General features: G+C 48.4%; 1 protein-coding gene across 2 annotated transcripts in view; it reads left to right on the forward strand.

Moving 5' to 3' along the window:
* ITGA3 (integrin subunit alpha 3) overlaps positions 1-18,883 on the forward strand; it is a 98,507-nt gene extending 79,624 nt beyond the window's left edge. The window contains exons 19-26 of one of the 2 annotated variants that reach the window (XR_013390438.1): positions 972-1,074; positions 2,451-2,633; positions 3,323-3,439; positions 4,747-4,860; positions 5,860-5,958; positions 7,299-7,424; positions 10,108-10,269; positions 13,451-13,589. Coding sequence is in view for 1 of the 2 variants with exons in the window: in XM_077917366.1 (XP_077773492.1) it covers positions 972-1,074; positions 2,451-2,633; positions 3,323-3,439; positions 4,747-4,860; positions 5,860-5,958; positions 7,299-7,424; positions 13,451-13,612 (904 nt within the window). In the remaining variant the exon portion in view is untranslated. Of the gene's footprint in view, positions 1-971; positions 1,075-2,450; positions 2,634-3,322; positions 3,440-4,746; positions 4,861-5,859; positions 5,959-7,298; positions 7,425-10,107; positions 10,270-13,450 lie in introns of both variants that reach the window. The other variant, XM_077917366.1, reaches the window with a different exon arrangement.
* Positions 18,884-19,031: the final 148 nt, after the last annotated feature.

Genomic DNA, 19,031 nt, shown 5'->3' on the forward strand with positions numbered 1-19,031 from the left:
GGCTTCCAAAAATGTTTTGAAAACCGTAGCAGTTACTTCTGGGTTTTTGGCGTTCAGGAGCCAAAACATACAATAATGGAGGCATTCGGGAACCAACGTTTGACTGTATACAAATGCCTCTCAAGATGAGATTGTAAAGTGGGATGTGTGTTATGCTGAGACCTCTCCCTCCTCATAACAAACCCAGGGAGCTTCCAGACTGCCACGATGACCCATGCCATCAAACTTTGGACACACACACACACACACACACACACACACACACACACAAGTTGTGTAGTTCTTCAACTCCCTTGACATCGGATGAGAGGATGTTCCACAGGGAGGATGCCACTACCAAGAAGGCCCTCTGCCACTCTGGGCAGCTCCCAACAGAATATTTAAAACATCAAACATTAAAAACTTCCCTAAACACGGTTGCCTTCAGATGTCTTCTAAAAGTCAGATAGCTGTTTATTTCCTTGACATCTGATGGGGGGGGGGTGTTCCACAGGGCGGGTTCCACTACCGAGAAGGCCCTCTGCCTGGTTCCCTGCAGAGAGGGAATTGCCAGAAGGCCCTCGGCGCTGGACCTCAGTATCTGGGTTGAACGATGGGGGTGGAGACGCTCCTTCAGGAATACTGGGCCGAGGCCATTTAGGGCTTTAAAGGTCAGCACCAATACTTTGAATTGTGCTCGGAAACGTACTGGGAGTCTACCCTTGACTCTCATAGTTCCCCATATTGTTTTATGAAATTGCTTGAGTTCCCAGGATTCCACGATTAGCAGATTTGATAGTCAAGTAGGCCTGACAGCCGTATAAATCTACATTGCAGACATTTCCTAAATGAATTCTAGTAGGTTACACTTCCCATTGACTAAATTAGGAAAGTGTGGCCCGCTCATCCAATTTGTGAACACAGCCCGGTTCCTCACTTTGTAAACTTTTCCATCCTTCTCACCTCTCACTGTGTTCCTCTCTCTGTGGCAGAGTCAACCGTTGGCTCCAGACGCATTTCAGTGGGACAGTCATGGGCGAGTCAGCCATGAAGCATGAGGAAGACGTAGGCAGTCCCATCAAATTTGACTTCCAGGTAAGGATATTCCTTGAGAGGTGAGGCTAATACTCTTAAAAATTGAAGCATAGAATCATAAAGTTTGAAGGGACCACAAGGATCATCTAGTCCTCAAATCCCATGTTCTGCCAACTGAGGTATCCCAGAATTGCTTCATGGTTAAAACCCACATGGGCTTGTTTACTTGAGCTGGATTCCATACGGGGCCATTGATACCTTGTCTAGAAAGCAACTAAGACACAATCTAGGATTGAATCCATCCCAATGCGATTTGTTAATTTGTAGAGTTGAGAGTACAAGCCCAAGACAGAGGGTTCCTGAAGGGCATGTGTGTCGGCTTATTTCTCCCAGTGGCGTAGCGTGGGGGGGTGCAGGGGGCGCCGGCCGCACCGGGCGCAACATCTGGGGGGGGGGGGCGCTCGCCACCTCCGGAGTCGCCGAAGAGCCTCGGGCACAGGCTGTAGCAGAGCCCCATGTCTCGTGGAACCGACGAGCTGGCAGCGGCTCTCAGCGCTCGCCGCGGTCCCCGTGCGTCAGGGCCGCGGAGGGCGCGCCAGGCAGCCCCTCCTCACAGCCCCGCCACCGCTGCTGCTGCTGCAGCTGCTGGGCCATGTTGCATTTTCCTCGCCTCTCTGCCCTCCTCCTCCGGGCAAGCGGCGTCGTTTGGGCGGCAGCGCCAGCGGCAACTCGCCTCAGATCACCTGACACGGACCCGCCGCCGCCGCCGTGGCTATCTTACCGTAAATACCCCAGCCCAGGCAGCAGCAAGAAGAAGCTGGCAGTGGCGGCAGGTTAGGGGTTAGGGGGCGCAAATTACTTGCCTTGCCCCGGGTGCTGACAACCCACGCTACGCCGCTGATTTCTCCCAGTGCAAAATGTTAAGCCAAATATTTGAAAAGATCTCTTTCCCTTCCTATTTGTGCCTGAAACAGAAGGGTAAACTGATTGGTTGAAATGGATTCTTGACATTTCCCCCCAAATCTGGTTCTTTCAAAATACTTTTAGGAAGGGCAATAGCTCAGTGGTTGAGTATCAGTCCTGCATGCAGGTTCTGTGAACCGCCCTGCAACCTATATAGGGCGGTATATAAATTTAATAAATAGTAATAAAATAATAATAATCCTTGACATCTCCAGGTAGGGATAGGATAGACCTCAATCTGAAAACCTGGAAAATGGTTGCCAGTCAGCCTGGACTGAACTGGATTCACCAACTCAGTATAAGGCAAATTCCTATATGCTCTTATACCTTGACTTTGAAACTGTTGTATTGGCACTGATTTATTACACCTTGTCTTCCCAAATATGTTTGGCTCTTTTATCTCTTATTTTGGCTGTCAGTTTTGCCATTTCCAGATAGTCCATTCATCTTGTCACCTTGCCTTTGACTTTCAGGTGACCACGAAAGGCGAGTCTTTAGGATCCTCAGGAACAATCACACTAGGCTTTGAATGGCCTTATGAGGCCAGCAACGGAAAATGGCTGCTGTACCCAACTCAGATCCTGGTGAAAAGGAGTGGGAACGAGAGTCGGCTCTGCGTACCCCCTGGGGAGGTCATCAACAACCGCAACCTCACAGTAAGTCTGATCTCCAGCGCGAGCCCTTTCTCCCTTTTGCATTCTCTCTCTCTCTCCATTTACTCCTTTTTCTTTGTACCCTTTTCAATGCGCTTGAGCTGCCACCATGTACTGTGTGTAGCTATTTCTACGAACTATACCTGGGATGCAGGTGGCGCTGTGGTCTAAACCACTGAGCCTCTTGGGCTTGCTGATTGGAAGGTCGGCGGTTCGAATCCCCACAACGGGGTGAGCTCCCATTGCTCTGTACCAGCTCCTGCCAACCTAGCAGTTCTAAAGCACACTAGTGCAAGTAGATAAATAGATACTGCTGTGGCGGGAAGGTAAACGGCATTTCCGTGAGCTCTGGTTTCCGTCACGGTGTTCTGTTGTGCCAGAACCAGTTTAGTCATGCCAGTTTAGAACCAGTTTAGTCAGTTTAGTTGTGCCAGAACCAGTTTAGCCACATGACCAGGAAAGCTGTCTGTGGACAAACGCCGGCTCCCTCGGCCTGAACGTGAGATGAGCGCCGCAATCCCATAGTCACCTTTGACTGGACTTAGCCGTCCAAGGATCCTTTACCTTTACTACCTATATCAGTGGTTCTTAAGTGGTGTTGTGTGTCGCACTGGTGCGACAAGAGAGGATAGTCTTCTTGAGCACATGCTTTTTCAGGAAGAGAAAGCTGACCAGTTCTTCTCCTTTCCCAGCTACACGACTGGAGCAGGACCTCAGCACGGAGGAAACGCGATCTGCAAGCATCTCCGAAGCGTGAGCTTCCTGTCACCTTGCCAGCTTCCAAGAAAGCCAAGTCAGAAACGTTACTGGTGAGCATTTTGTCCATCTTGTGTCATTTCCACTTCTGCTCAGGAGGGCTTTTCAGGAGCAGGTATGTCCCAACCTGGAAACTATGGTTAAACAGCTTCAGAAACAAGCCTTCATATTCTGGAGCCATTAACCATTGTTTCCTCATTTGGGCAATACAAGAAACCATGGTTAGCTGAAGACTTCCTGGTTTGTTTGCTCAGCCAGCATGAAGGGAGGGGTGAGTCAGCTGCATCCATGGCATAGCTGTCAACTTTTCCCTTTTTTAAAGGGAAATTCCCTTATTCTGAATAGGATTCCTCACAAGAAAAGGGAAAAGTTCACAGCTATGATCCACGGGCACAAATCTTTGTCAGATCAGAGCTTATTAAATCAAGTTATGATAATCCAAACCTCGCCAGTGAATGGTTGGATGGGAGTGGTATATTTTTTCAGGCAGGGAAAGCTTAGTAGTTCTAGGGATCTGGGCACCCTTTTTACCTCTGGACTATTTTCAGATATAATCTTCAATTGGACTATATCCCCATGTCCTATAGGGCAGCTGGAAAAAAAATGCAAATGTTTCAGATTGTGCCTATAGAAAGGCCTCCAAATTAATAATCGGCCATTTATTCCTGCACCATACCTCCAGATCATAGAATCATAGTGTTATGTATTTGGTGGGGGCCTGTGTTTCCCTGAGCTTGAGTCTGGACTAAGGATTCTGAGCCCCTCTGTTCCCATTCAATACATTATATCCAATCACAGAACATTTCAGGATTTGGGCCTCTGCCATTGGCCCTTAAACTCTGAGTCATGATTCGCAGCTTGGAAGCTTAGACAGCCAATCACGTTGGGAGTGGGAGTGGCCCAGGCCTTCAGGAATGTATATAAGCAGTCGCTTTGCCCCTGTTGTCCAGTTCTGTTAGTTCAATAAAGGTTCTTGCTGTTATCTCTGTGTGTTGCCTTGTGGGAACCCACCTACACTTCACATAGAATTGTAGAGTTGGGAAGGAACACAAGAGTCATCTAGTCCAACCCCCTGCAATGCAGGAATCTTTTCCCCAGTGTAAGGCTCACACCCCTGACCCTGAGATTAAGAGTCTCAACCTCTACCATCTGAGCTATTGCATTTGGTTTAGGAAGAAAGGGGGGGGAACCTAAGAGAGATGTACAAAAGTGTCCCTGGTGGTGTGGAGAGACTTGTAGTTTTCCTGGGCTGTAGCTCAATGGTAATGTTCCCAGGTCCAACCCCCGCTGTCATCTCCTGGTAGGGCTGGGATTGTCACCTGTCTGAAATATCTATCCCCCCCCCTTCCTTTGATTCCAGAGCTGTTCCAAAGGAACATGTCGCTGTATCTGGTTCGAGTGCCCCTTGTGGGATGCTGCAGATGTGACAAACGTGATCGTTCGTGCCCGGGTCTGGAACAGCACGTTCATCGAGGTAGACACTCGTTTTGTCCCCTCGCAAGGATTTTCTCTGGTTGACGAGAGAGGGAATGTTCTTGTCAGACTTCGGGGAATCAGCTTCCTCCCCCCATGGCAGTTGAAAAGAGATCAAACGGAAGGAACGTCTTACAAGTTATAATGTTTAATAATCACAACGAGAGAACAAAGAGCCCATCTCCTAGAAATGGCGGGTGGATTAAGGATCACACTCCCCCCCCCCATCCCTATTAATCTACGTCACTTCTATGTTTTGTAATCTGAGTTTGTAGCCTCTGTGCTTTCTGTTCTGACATTTTCTGAGCTCTCCGGGAGTTTGGGGGAGGCGGGTGGATTCTGTCCAGAGACTATGAATCTGTTAACTCTCTCTCTCTCCCAATGTTTCTTCTCCTAGCTGTTCCCCATCCAGTATTTCCCAGCTTCTGCCTTCTGAACTATGCCCCTCTGCAAACCACTGTTCCAAATCTATACTGTCCTCCTGCTCCTGGGAAGATTAAGGATCAGGGGAGGGGGAGACTCCCACCATTCTTCCTCAGTGCAGCCCTCCTCAGCATGGTCCCTGACAGTTCTGGAACATTCCAGAACGTCCGCTTTGCGCAATTTAAAGTGGGTGAAAAGGCACCCTTCTCCCTAGTACAACAAACCCACTATGAAAAAACACACAAACTGAGACTTGTTGTGGCTTGGAAAGTGACTGGGATGAACGAATGATGGGATGGGAAGATTCAGAAAAGCAAATTGGGTTGAATGCAGGACAGATGCTGGTCGCCGTATAACTGCCCTGTAAACAAACCGAAACAAATTTCTCGATAAAAGCAGAATGTAATCTAACCTCCAAGTAAGCTCTTTGTCAGCAAATCAGGATGTTCAATGAAAGGGTCTCTCATTCGAAGGCATCTTCCTGTGTTCAGTGGGTGGGAGTACATTGGAAAAAGAGTTTATGTTGCTGCTTTTTGATATGCTTGCTCTTTCCTATCCACCCCCCATGGAAATGTAGGACTACAACAACTTTGACCGTGTGAAGGTGGATGGGAAAGCCACGCTGTTTCTCAGGACAAACTCCTCCACCATCAACATGAAAAACGACACTGTGTGGGTGAGTGAGACTGGATTTGTTGGGTGAGGAAACTTCAGAAAGTCCCGAGGTCCAACTATCAATCCCAATGGAAGGCCTCCCAGTCGCCGTTCCTTTCTCTCTACCAGTTAAACTCCCATAATTAGCAAACTCCGTCAGTTCCTCTTGAGCAGCAGCTTTGTTAATTCAAATGAAATCGATTTATTTTCAAAGCAAACAAAGCTGCCCTCACATCCCCATCTGTAAACTCAGGCCTAGGCATGGGATGTTTTGCCCATTGCTGATGAATTAATCAACCCAGATGAGAATACGAGGCCTGAGCTGGGAGCATTTGAACCCCACTTTCTACCTCAGGTGTGGCCATGTTGATCTCCACACACCAGGTCGATGACGTTTTAGGGGGTGAAACTTAATTTTTGCACATTTCTTCAGTGGGGATGCAATATATTTTTGGGCGTGAGGAATTCAAATCTGCCATTGTTTTTATGACTGGGCAACAATCAGCTTGGTAAATCAACATTTGACGAAGGAGCACGTGAAGTGCTCTCGGGAAAACCAATGAATTTCCCCTTCTGAAAATTCAGGTAATGCTAAATAATAACAGTACAGTGGTACCTCAGGTTACATACGTTTCAGGTTACATACGCTTCAGGTTACAGATGCTTCAGGTTACAGACGCCGCTAACCCAGAAATAGTACTTTGGGTTAAGAACTTTGCTTCAGGATGAGAACAGAAATTGTGCAGCGGCAGCAGGAGGCCCCATTAGCTAAAGTGGTGCTTCAGGTTAAGAACAGTTTCAGGTTAAGAACAGACCTCCGGAACGAATTAAGTACTTAACTTGAGGTACCACTGTAGAGTAATAAATAATAATATCAGTACATCATATAACTGCAAGTACAGTGGTACCTCAGGTTACAGGCGCTTCAGGTTACAGACACTTCAGGTTACAGACTCCGCTAACCCAGAAATAGTACCTTGGGTTAAGAACTTTGCTTCAGGATAAGAACAGAAATTGCGCAGCAGTGGCAGCAGGAGGCCCCATTAGCTAAAGTGGTACCTCAGGTTAAGAACAGTTTCAGGTTAAGAACGGACCTCCAGAACAAATTAAGTTCTTACCCCGAGGTACCACTGTACTTGGCAATCATTTTTAATGATTTCTGTGCAGCTTGACACACATTTTATTTACCAAGCAAAAGTAAATTATACTCATTTAAACCAAAATACCATTCGAATTCCCAAGTCACGTTACACCTCTCATTTGGGGGAGTTGAAAACTTCAGCACTGAGTCAGTGTCCCCTCCATTCTGCCCTTCCTCCCTTGAGGAAAACCCACCTCTCCCCTTTTCCCCCCTTCCTTCAGTTCTCGGTGACCATCGACTCTGAGCTGATCGAGGAGCAACCAACTGAGATTGAGCTCTGGCTGGTGCTGGTTGCCGTAGCAGCCGGACTTCTGCTTTTGGGCGTCATCGTCTTACTGCTGTGGAAGGTGAGAAGAGGAGGGGGGGTTTTGAAATTGGGAGCAAGGGGTGACACGCTAGAAACAGCAGCTCCTTCCTTTCCTCTCTCTTGGCCCCCATATTTGTAGAGAGACACTCTCAAAACTGCTTCTGCAAAGCCAACCCGGGCCGCACAAAAGAGAAGAAAACACGCAGCAACCCACATAATTTTCTGTGGCAAGCTCAAATGCCTTAGCAGTATTTTCGGGGCTGATATAAATATGCTATAGGCAGGCTGGCCTCGCTGGAGAACAAAATGTTCAGGCATTCACACAAAAAACAAACAAACTAGCCAAGCCAGTTTGAAATGGACCAGGCAGGAAGTTAACTGCTTCCCGCCCCAGCTTTATCCAGAAGCAATGTAATCTGCTCTGACTTGGGTGACTTCATTTAGCTTGTGCAGTTAATATTGGAGAACAGCCAAGCAGCTCATTGTATCTGTGGGATGCTTGCTATAGCCCTTTTTGTCACCATAGAGAAACCAGTTGGACTGGGAGGGAACTATATTTAGAACCTGATTAACCAAGGCATCAGCTGAGTATTTGGGATCCTTTGGTGCATACCTCAGGATAAGATGATAACAGTAGTCAATGTTATGGTCGGTCCTTCACCAACTCATTGAGAGAGAGATAGATAGATGATAGATGATAGATAGATAGATAGATGATAGATAGATGATAGATTAGATAGATAGATAGATAGATAGATAGATAGATAGATAGATAGATAGATAGATGATAGATAGATAGATATAGATAGATGATAGATAGATAGATAGATAGATAGATAGATAGATAGATAGATAGATAGATAGATAGATAGATGATAGATAGATAGATAGATGATAGATAGATAGATAGATAGATAGATAGATAGATGATAGATAGATAGATAGATAGATGATAGATGCAGATAGATAGACAGATGATAGATATGATTTTTAAAAATATAAACATACAACAACAAAATTCAAGATCCGAATACCAAGATTGCTCTGAATATCTTGACTTCCCCTCATCCCTTCCATGGGTCCTAGTGGTAATATTTACAACTGCATATCAATACTATCCAAGTTTAATCCTTCCAAATTATCCATACTTTCGTTAGTTTACAAGTCTGGTTAAAATCCTGCTAGTGTTTGAACCTGCTTACAATGGTCTTGTAAATAGATTGTAAACTTTTCCCATTTTTTTTTAAAGTTCTTGTCCTCTTGATTTCTGAGCTTCCCAGTTAATTTTGCCATTTCAGCATAGTCCATCAACTTGGTTTGCCATTCTTCTCTGGTCGGGGTTGTTTCTTCCTTCCATCTCTGGGCTAATAGCATCCATGAGGTTGTTGTCGTGTGCATAAACAGTCTATTTTGGTCCTTTGGTATCTCGGTACCTGTAATTCCTAATAAGAAGGCTTCTGGTTTTTTAACAAAAGTTATTTAAAATATTTTTTTCATTTCATTATATATCATCTCCCAGAATTTTTTAAAATTATTTTACATGCCCACCACATGATAATAGATACCGTCTTTTTCTTTACATGTCCAGCGGGTATTTGAACTTGTTCTTAAGCCGTTTACTTCGTTGATGCTTGGAGCATGCTGCGTAGTGCCTGTGTGCCTGACCCTTTTCAGAAATCCCTTAGTTGTTGGCATCTGTCTGTCTCAAGACACAATGGAGTGCACCTCCGGGGGTGAAGTCAAACTGCTGCGTTAGCAGTACCAAAGTGACCTTCCCGGGGCGCAAGCCTAAATTGGCCCGTTTTTCCAGAGCAACTCCAACCATTACCTTGTCATTGAGGGGAATGTGTGTTTTCAAGCCTCCCTCTGCTTGTATTGGTTCCCAGAAAGGGGGGGGGGGAAGGATTCATACCTCCTGTTCCTAGAGTACCAAATGCAGATTAAAAATGTGGAGGCAGTCATGGCTTGCAGAGCACTTCCAAAGCTAAGTCTCCACTAGTGCTGTGTTGCATTCCAACTCCCAGAAATAACTGGCCATATTCAAGTGGGGAGTTTCACCAGCCCAGCTGAAGTGGCAAAAAGCATCTCATTTACTCTAGTGACAACTGAATACAGGAAAACAACCACCGCCCAAGAGGATGTTTTCCTGCTCCTCCCTATGGCTTAGTATCTTTGTGTGCCGCAAATTCAGCATCCAAGATGCACAAAATATAGAAAGTGAATCCTGGAAGTGCTCTCCAACTGTGGCTGCCTGTATTGGCTGCTGGGGAAAGCTCTCCTCCGGAAGATCACTACAGGCAAGATGGGTCATGAATATACCTGCACCTTTCTTAAGAGGGTAGCATGGAAGTTGACCTTTAGTTCTATGCAGGTGAATTCAAGGGCACGCTTGAAGTTCTGACCACCGCGTGTGGCATCCTTGCAGCACCAGATTCGCCATTTTCTCAGTGGTGTCAGCCCACTTCTTATCAATTCTGCTTGGTATTTTTTGCCTTGGAATTGTAGTCTTGCGGAGGAGCCCACAGCAGCCCCAGATTGTGTGCATTTGGCAACCCCCAAAACTACCACTCCTGGTGCAAAAAATTGAGACCAATCCCGCCTGCATGTTGAAAATTATATCCTTTGCAACAAAGGGGCTGGAACGCATGAGCTGGTTATCTCCCCAACCCATTGTGCATTGTTTCCTTGTTGTGCTTGACCTTTGACCCCCTGCTTCCTCATAGTGCGGCTTCTTCCGGCGGGCAAGCACACGAGCCATGTACGAGGCCAAGGGCCAGAAAGCCATGATGAAGATCCAGCCATCTGAAACTAAGCGGCTGACCGACAGCTACTAGCTCCTGTCTCAGGGGGAGGGGAAACTGCCCACCCCTTTGCCCTGTCTCTTGGTAAATCAAGCTCTTGCAGCAGGTCTGCTCCTCTTGTTCGCTGTCTCTGTCAACCTCTCCACTTCTTAATCCTTCCCATAAGACCCTGGCGTTGAGAGCTGTGTCCCAGTGCTGGTTCAGGGAAAGTGGACTTCATACTGTTTGACTTATAGTCAAACCTTGGTTCTTGAACGGCACTGTTTTCGAACATTTCGGCTCCCGAACGATGAAAACCTGGAAGTAAATGCTCCGGTTTCGAACTTTTTTCGGAACCCAAACATCCGGCACGGCTTCCGCTTGAGTGCAGGAAGCTCTTGTGACCAATCGGAAGCTGCGCCTCGGTTGTTGAACGTTTCGGTCGTTAAACGGGCTTCCTGAATGGATTACGTTTGACAAGCGAAGTTTGACTGTATATGGGACTAAGCGCCGGCCCATTTAAACGAACAGACAGGACCAACTTACGTCTGCTCCACTCACAGAGCACAACTAATAACCACAATAATCAGTATGCTTAGCCACTCCCCACCTGGGGGCAAGTGGGGCTGTGCTGCACCTCCTGCCCACCCACACAGAGGGGAGCCCAGCTGACCGAAGTGGCCCTTGCCAGGTGAATCCCTTGCCCATCTCCCTCCATCCACTCTCGCTCACAGTATGGGGGTGCACCTAGCAAGCAAGCACTGGCTGGGCAAGTGGCAGCCAGGCCAAGCTGGGGCCCAGAGACCCCCGGCCATTGGCAGGGAAGAATGGGGAGCTGGGAACAGCAACCCCTCACCGATGTGTTGGCCAACCACTGCACTATGCCCCTGTATGGGGAGGAATGGTTAAGCATCCCCCACACACCTCTACTGCTCTGATCAAATTCAGAGGTGCCCCTGCCTCTTTTTACAGCTTTTTTTTTAAAGCTTTTTTTTTTTTAAGGAAATCTGATTATGACTCTCCTGTGTGACTGGGCCCTAGGCCTTGGCTTTATTCTAATGAGCTACTGTGGGTGCTCCTGCTTCAGAGCCTTCTTTCGGCGCAGGAGGAAATGCAGGTGTGCAACACGGAGCCTTGTGATTGGGAGGTAGTACAAAGCCCCCGGATTGGCTGTGCCCAGTAGGAAAACCAAGAGCCTACCCTTGTTGTCTATGGGGCAGAGAATTCTGCCTGTTCCTGCCCCACCTCCCAACTCATCAAAGCCAAGGCCCTGAGATAAGAGTCTGGATTTGCAGGTGGCAGAGAAGCACATCTGGCCTCAGCCCTTTTCTGGACATTTCTCTCAGCATCCAACATCTGAGGTGTCCAGATTTCCAAAACCAGCCCTCTCAACACCAGTTAGCACCAGGCATTGCAGCCCCTCCCTCTCTTAGTTGTCTTCAAGGCATGTTCCTCACACATTGCACTTAATGCTCTCCCCCAGGTCTCATGTCTGTTGGCCTCTTTGTTTTACCTGTCCATCTCACTAACCCAAATGTTTCTTTTCCTAGGCTTTAAGAACCACCTATGTTTCAGGTGGCTTCTGAGGTGGCATCTCCTACTCTGACAAGGGACTTTCCTCTTTCTCTCTCTTGACTCCCAATCTACTTTCCGTTCACTGGGCCATTCATTCCAAGTGACCATTCTGAGGTGGTGCTGAGTCGGCGACACTGGCGGGGGTTGACTTTGATACAGGAGTCAGTCTAGAGAACGCTCTAATACAGGGTTTCCCCAAGCTTGGGTCTCTAGCTGTTTTTGGACTACAACTCCCATTATCGCTAGCTAGCAGGACCAGTGGTCATGGATGATGGGAACTGTAGTCCAGAAACAGCTGGAGACCCAAGTTTGGGAAACCGTGCTCTAATATATACCCAGATTGGCAGCTCACCCTCACATATTTTGAGTTGCTACACACACACACACACACACACACAGAGAGAGAGAGAGAGAGAGAGAGAGAGAGAGAGAGAGAGAGTTTTGCTACAGAATCATGGCAGGTGTCAAAGATCAGTGGCCAATCCCAGTGTTAAACCATTTAATCCATTGTGCCTTCACCACACCACAGCTGAAGGACAACATAAAAAAGAATTCGCAAAACTTTGAACCAAGTTTCGAGCCAACCAAGTTTCGAACCAATTTTGAACCAATCTCTTGGTTTCCAAGTCGCCATTTTGTTGGCTCTCACTCAGAAAACAACATGGCGGGCTATGTCACTGCCGCCTTTTCCTCCCTGCTTGGCAGGGGGTTGGACTCGATGGCCCTTGTGGTCTATTCCAACTCTATGATTCTATGACTTTTCCTCCCCAAGCTGCAAAAGTAGTTTTACCTTAGGGTCGTCTATGGCAGACAACTACTCCCAACACATGAGAGGGGATAATGAGATCATTCTTTTTCTCAATTTCAATTGAAGCTGCTTTAAAGGTTAAAAAGGGTAAAGGACCCCTGGGCGGTTAAGTCCAGTCAAAGGCGACTATGGGTTGCGGCACTCATCTCGCTTTCAGGCCAAGGGAGCCAGAGTTTGTCCACAGACAGCTTTCTGGGTCATGGGGCCAGCATGACTACACCGCTTCTGGCGCAACGGGACACTGTGACGGAAACCAGAGTGCACGGAAATGCCGTTTACCTTCCCGCCACAGTGCTACCTATCTATCTACTTGCACTGGCGTGCTTTCAAACTGCTAGGTTGGCAGGAGCTGGGACAGAGGAACGGGAGCTCACTCCGTTGCGGGGATTCGAACCACCGACCTTCTGATCGGCAAGCCCAAGAGGCTCAGTGGTTTAAACCATAGCACCACCCATGTTTGGGGCATAGCTGTCAACTTTTACCTTTTCTTGCAAGGAAACCTATTTGGAATAAGGGAATTTCCCTTAAAAAAAGGGAAAAGTTGACAGCTATGGTTTGGGGCAGAGGGACACATCAAAATGCAACCTTTCATAAGAACCGACAAAACAGAAACAGGTTGTGATGAATACTGTGTGCACACCACTTCTCAAACCACTGGAAGCAGAGTAGAATGTGTACAAAACCCTAGCTTCTCTGTTTTGGAACCGATGTCACGCCTTTTCAGCCACCACAGGAAACTGGTCCGATGAACCGGCCTTCTCCACTACCTCCCCGCTTCCTCTCTCGCCTTCTCTTTCTCCCTGCCTCTACTCTCCATAGCATCCCTTTGCTCTAATTCCCAACTTCGGTCAATGTGTCATGCCACTAATGCGTCTCTTTTCCCCTCCCTCTCTCCCCACGCAGTGCAACTTTTTCAAGCGGACCCGCTACTACCGAATCATGCCCAAATACCACGCCATCCGGATCCGGCAGGAGGAGCGCTACCAGCCGGCCGGCGGCTTCCTGGCTCCGAGGCACAAGAAGCAGTGGGTCACAAGCTGGCAGGAGACGGGGAGTTACTACTGATGCTTGCCTCCCTCTCTCCCATCCCCTCCACCCTCGCCGGCTGCTTCACTCCCTTCTGGACTTGGCGTTGAACCAATGACAAGACTGCTATTGAAACCCTAAGTTACATGACTCAGGTCGGTGACCATGACCCAAGAGCTTTCTCTGGACGCAGCGATCGTAGGGAGGGGATGTTCCCTGCTGGGATGAGGGGTGGAGAAGCTTTTTCAGTCTTTGTGGGGCAGCCTGGTGGGGCCCGAAGCAAAAAATGGACACAGCAACAGGTGCGATTCTCACCTTTGTGCAACAGGCTGCGTTTCCAGCCACGCAAAAGCTGGAGGCCTCCTAACTCTCCATCATGGTTCAAGGATGTCTGCCAGCTAGGAAGGGGGCTGAGCAGAGCTGGGGGAGGCTGTGTCCCGGTGAAAGTCTCGAGGGAGCTGCATTTGGCACCTGGGCTTGAGTCCCTTTACCCTCACCCCCCTCAAATACAAAGCTCAAAGGGGCAGCTTTTTCACTTACACCAGTTATTTATTTCCCCCCACCCACAAGCACCACCACCAGGGTCCTGAGGACTGCATTTCTGTGAGGTATGACAATCAGCTTAGCTTCATTCTGGACAGATCGACCCAAGTCAGCAGTGTTGAAGTTGTCTTGGTGACCGAAACACAAAGACATCTCTCTCTCTCTCTCTCTCTCTCTCTCTCTCTCAGCTGTGGCTTCTCTGATGCCATTGTTGTTTCACACAACCACCGCTTCTTGCATTTACACTCCGCTTTCCCACCGGAAGGGACGCGGGTGGCGCTGTGGGTTAAACCACAGAGCCTAGGACTTGCCGATCAGAAGGTTGGCGGTTCGAATCCCCGTGATGGGGTGAGCTCCTGTTGCTTGGTCCCAGCTCCTGCCAACCTAGCAGTTCGAAAGCACATCAAAGTGCAAGTAGATAAATAGGTACCGCTCTGGTGGGAAGGTAAACGGCGTTCCCGTGCTCTGCTCTGGTTCGCCAGAAGCGGCTTAGTCATGCTTGCCACATGACCCGGAAGCTTTACACCAGCTCCCTCGGCCAATAAAGCGTGATGAGTGCCGCAACTCCAGAGTCCGTCACGACTGGACCTAATGGCCAGGGGTCCCTTTACCTTTACCTTCCCTCCAGAAGGCACGGAGCAATTTCCGAATGGCTCTTAGGCCGTCTCCCATCAAAGGTGTACCTAGGGGTTAGTGAAAACAGCCCCCACCAGGAATGCAGGCCCAGGGTCGCCCTGCAAAAACCACCTATGAGACTAGACTGTGTAACATATATGTGATGCACTGCCACTGTTGTGGTGAGATCAAACACGGGAGAAGATCCCCATGCTTCATGCACTGTAGAACAAAGGCTTACAATTATTATTATTATTGCCCTTCCTCCTCGCCTTGCCCTCACTCCAGACGCTTTTGAGTACTTGGGTTTCTAAAATGTAGCAATTTCTAACGTGGCAATTGTTTTAAAGTGATTTCTTTTTTTCTCGCGGGGGGAGCGGATACGCCGACACAGCTCCTTGTCAAGAGCGCAAGGGGGCCCAGGTACGCTTCTCCCTCCCATCCCGGCAGCTTACAGAGTCATGCCAGCTTAGTGGCAAGACTGTCTCATAGAATCGTAGAATTGGGACTCCGGGGGGTCATCTAGTCCAACCTCCTCCAGCGCAGGAAACTTTTGCCCAGTGTGGGGCCCTGAGATTGAGCATCTTGTGCTCTACCAACTGTTCTCTGGGCAGCCAGAAGGTTCCTCTTATGCAGACTTTGGGAACATAGGAAGCTGCCTTGTGTTGAGTCAGATCCTCGGTCTATCTAGGTCTGTATTGTCTACACTGACTGGCAGCAGCTGCCCAGAGTTTCAGAGAAGCGTCTTTCTCAACTGCACCTGGAGGTGAGGGTTGAACCAGGCACCTTCTGCAGACACTTGTGCAAAACCTCTTGTGCATGGACAGTCGTGTGTGCCATGGTGTGAGTTGGCTTGGCTAAAGCAGATGCGTACAAGCAAGCTTTCATGTACTTTCCCCCCGATAGCATTATCTTTGATGTTTACACTTTCTTTCTCCCCCACCTTTGGTTCATTTTTTTTTATCGCTGACAAACCAGGGATTCCGACATCATTCCTTTGGGGCCTTGCTAAAGATGACGCCCATCTATCTTAATTTTCTTCCCTCCGACACACACACACACACACACACACACGTACCCAGGGCCTTGTTATATACATTACACTGAACGCAAGCCATTTTGGCACATGTACAAGTGTTTGTGTGAAAGACTGGACGCAACATGTTGATTTGTACAGCTCAGCTGTTGCACGCATAGACTGCAGGGTGTGTGTGTGCCAAGTTGAATACAATATTGTTGGCACCCAGGTAAGCCCTGGCCTGCATAATCAATCATATGATGCAGTGCACACACCTCATTTGAATGGGAATGCCAATCAACTTTGCATGGGCCCGGCTCCCCCATATATTTTATTGTGTGGGGACCAAAGCTCCACGGCCCCTAGGAGTTGGCTCCAATGATAGACTTACAGTACACTTACTGAATGTGAGTAACTACGAATGTACAAATCAGCTACTTACATACACAGATTGTACACTTGTTGGATGTAATGTGGGAACGACCCTAGACTAAGCATAATTTGGAGAGAAGGTTGAACGGACTTCAGTCCCTGTGCTATGGCTTCAGTTGCCTCCTTCCCCAACCCCATATTGCTATACCGCAAAAACACTGGATGTATTGCCACTGGAGCTCTGACTATGCCCAAAACTACTGATCCTTTTTTAGTCACTGTGCCATTTCTTGTATCCCCTCCACGATTCTTTGGAGGGAGAAAAAGTAGTTTTTACTACTTACTGCGGTCCAGCTTCTTAAGGAGCGGCGCAAAGGAGACTTCTGAGCTTGAAATGCTGGGAGCGGGCAGAAATATTATAATGATTGCTTTCGAAACCCCTTTCTGCTCATTCTGTCGGAAAAGATGTGAAGCCACTTTCTGCACTTTGGGGACTGCCAGGGCAGGCTTTGTGTCTGAGGAGGCCCTGGGCAATGTACTCTTTGGTGGGTTCTCTCCTCGATCTGTGAGCCCCGGTTGGCTTACCTCTGGGGCAGCGATTGTTCTCAAGCCAGCGGACCAGATCCTGGGTTCCCCCACTCCTGCCAACCCACTCAGACAGGTGGGTGAGGCCACTTACCTGTCAGTCACCAGATATCACCATGGCATCAGGTGACCCGTTTTTCCTTCATAGCGTGGCTTGCGTTTGAGCCACACTGCCAAGGAAAACCCAAGCCGGGCTTGATGTCACAGCCGATCAGCTGGTTTCAAGTCATGCTTCCTGCAGGGATCTGCTGTGCTGTGGAGTTTAGGCTTGGTCAGTAGCACCTAGCAAGCCCCATAGCAAAGCTCATCCCAGTGCGCTTCAAGTCAGCATCTGCCAGCTGATCGGCGCTGGCAGCAAACACCCCTTGCTAAGGAGCTACTGGGAGCACACTTCAATGCACCTCTATTATGTCCTCAGGGGTGCGGCTGGTGGGCATAGTTTGGGGGGCCAAATTGGGACCCATGCTGGACCTAGTTAGGCCCAGGAAGTTGCCCACCCCTAGTTTACTTCTGGGCGACCGTGCTACAAGTACCGTATTTTTCGCTCTATAGGACGCACTTTTCCCCCTCCAAAAATTAAGGGGAAATGTGTGTGCATCCTATGGAGCGAATGCAGGCTCCTTGGCTTCAGCGATAGCAATGTGAAGCCTCCGAAGCGCAGAGGGAGCACTCCCTCCACGCTCCGGAGGCTTCGCGTTGCTTTCGCTGAAGCCTGGAGAGCGAGAGGGGTCGGTGCGCACCGACCCCTCTCGCTCTCCAGGCTTCAGGGATAGCCGTCTGAAGCCTTTGGAGTGCAGCGGGAACTCGCGCTGCGTTCCAAAGGCTTCGGGTTCCTTTTGCTGAAGCCGGGAGAGCAAGACTCTCCTGGCTTCAGCAGAGAGGGAGAGCTGCGCCCCTTCAGCGAAGCGGGAGGAGAAATGGAAGGGGCTCCTGCCGCTTCGCTGAAGGGGTGCTAAGCAGAGAAGGGGAGAATTTTTTTTCCTTGTTCTCCCCCTCTAAAACAAGGTGCGTCCTATGGTCGGGTGTGTCCTATAGAGCGAAAAATGCAATGATATGGGGAACTAGGTCTAGCCACCAACTTAATTCCTCACAGTGCCTCACAGGAACACAATGCCATGAATATTATGTGAAGTGTAAATGGTAACTAGAGCTGCTTCGAGTGCCTGGGCAGCTTTTTGTTTAATGAAGAGTTTCAGAGGAAGTGTCATTCATGGGCCCTACTAAGGCGCTAGCTCCCCCAGGATGCTGGTGGTCTTGGCCAAAACAATAGGCCCTGGAAGGTGTGTTAGTAATAAGGGTTTCTCTCTCTCTCAAAACTGACCAGCTGCAGCCAGTTCATGGGGATGGGGCGTTTATGAGTGTCAAGAATGGGCAGGCTAAAAGCTCCCCTTTCAGACATTACTCAGCGCTTGTGGAGAAAGGATGGGATGGTAGGGACAGCCTGCATTTCAGTGGAATACAGCAAGGCAGAACGAGACTTGCTGCCCGCTTCTCCCCCACTGCCCAGCCGCCATTTTGAATCCTGAGGAAAAGTTGGCCTCGTGTGCTCCACGTTCCGCATCAGAAAGGGGTGGGGTTTGAGGGCAACTGCTTCTGTGATTGGGCAGCACAGCCACCCATCTTGCCAAGAAGTCAGTGCCCATGGCAGTTCAGTCCATGATGCTTTCATTTCAAAACATCCCTTGCCCGTGTCTGACTCGGAGAACTTACTGAAGCTGGATTTGGGGTTCTTTATAAAAGCATGTTTCCATTTTCAGGTTTCGTATCTAAATATCCAAAGTGTTGACCTGTTCGTAAGACACAGTTCCTCACTGTTTTACAAGTGTGGTTGGCACCAATGGACACTACTGATCTGGGCTGCAAAAAAGGGGGGGAGAAAATCTGAAATATCCCCTTCCACACATCACAGTTAAGGAAACTACGGTTGTGTTGAATATCAGAGAATGAGCACACACCCTCTGCCCTCTGCCCATCCTCATTTCCCAGCTGTATATTAAATTATTAAGAATGTACTTAACTATAGCTATGTGTATATAAATATATATATATATATTTGTTGCTCACTGGAATTTACCACTGTTTATGGTACTGGAGGTCTGGAATCATTGTGCCTTGGTTGTAAATAAGCTTGAGTGGCTATTTTATTTTATGAATAAAAAAATGACTCTGATTTGTAACTTGCGGCTTCCAGTTTTTGTTTTAATTTAATGAATGAGAATCCCCAAGCTCACTTCAGCAGCCTCCGATTTATGTTTGCGCATTCAAAGGAGGGCAGGGTCTGCTGAAAAAGTGAGGCTTTGCTGGCGATGGCTCGAGGTACACAGA

The sequence above is a fragment of the Podarcis muralis genome, chromosome 13, assembly GCF_964188315.1.
Source record: "Podarcis muralis chromosome 13, rPodMur119.hap1.1, whole genome shotgun sequence".
NCBI classification, from domain to species: Eukaryota; Metazoa; Chordata; class Lepidosauria; order Squamata; family Lacertidae; genus Podarcis; species Podarcis muralis.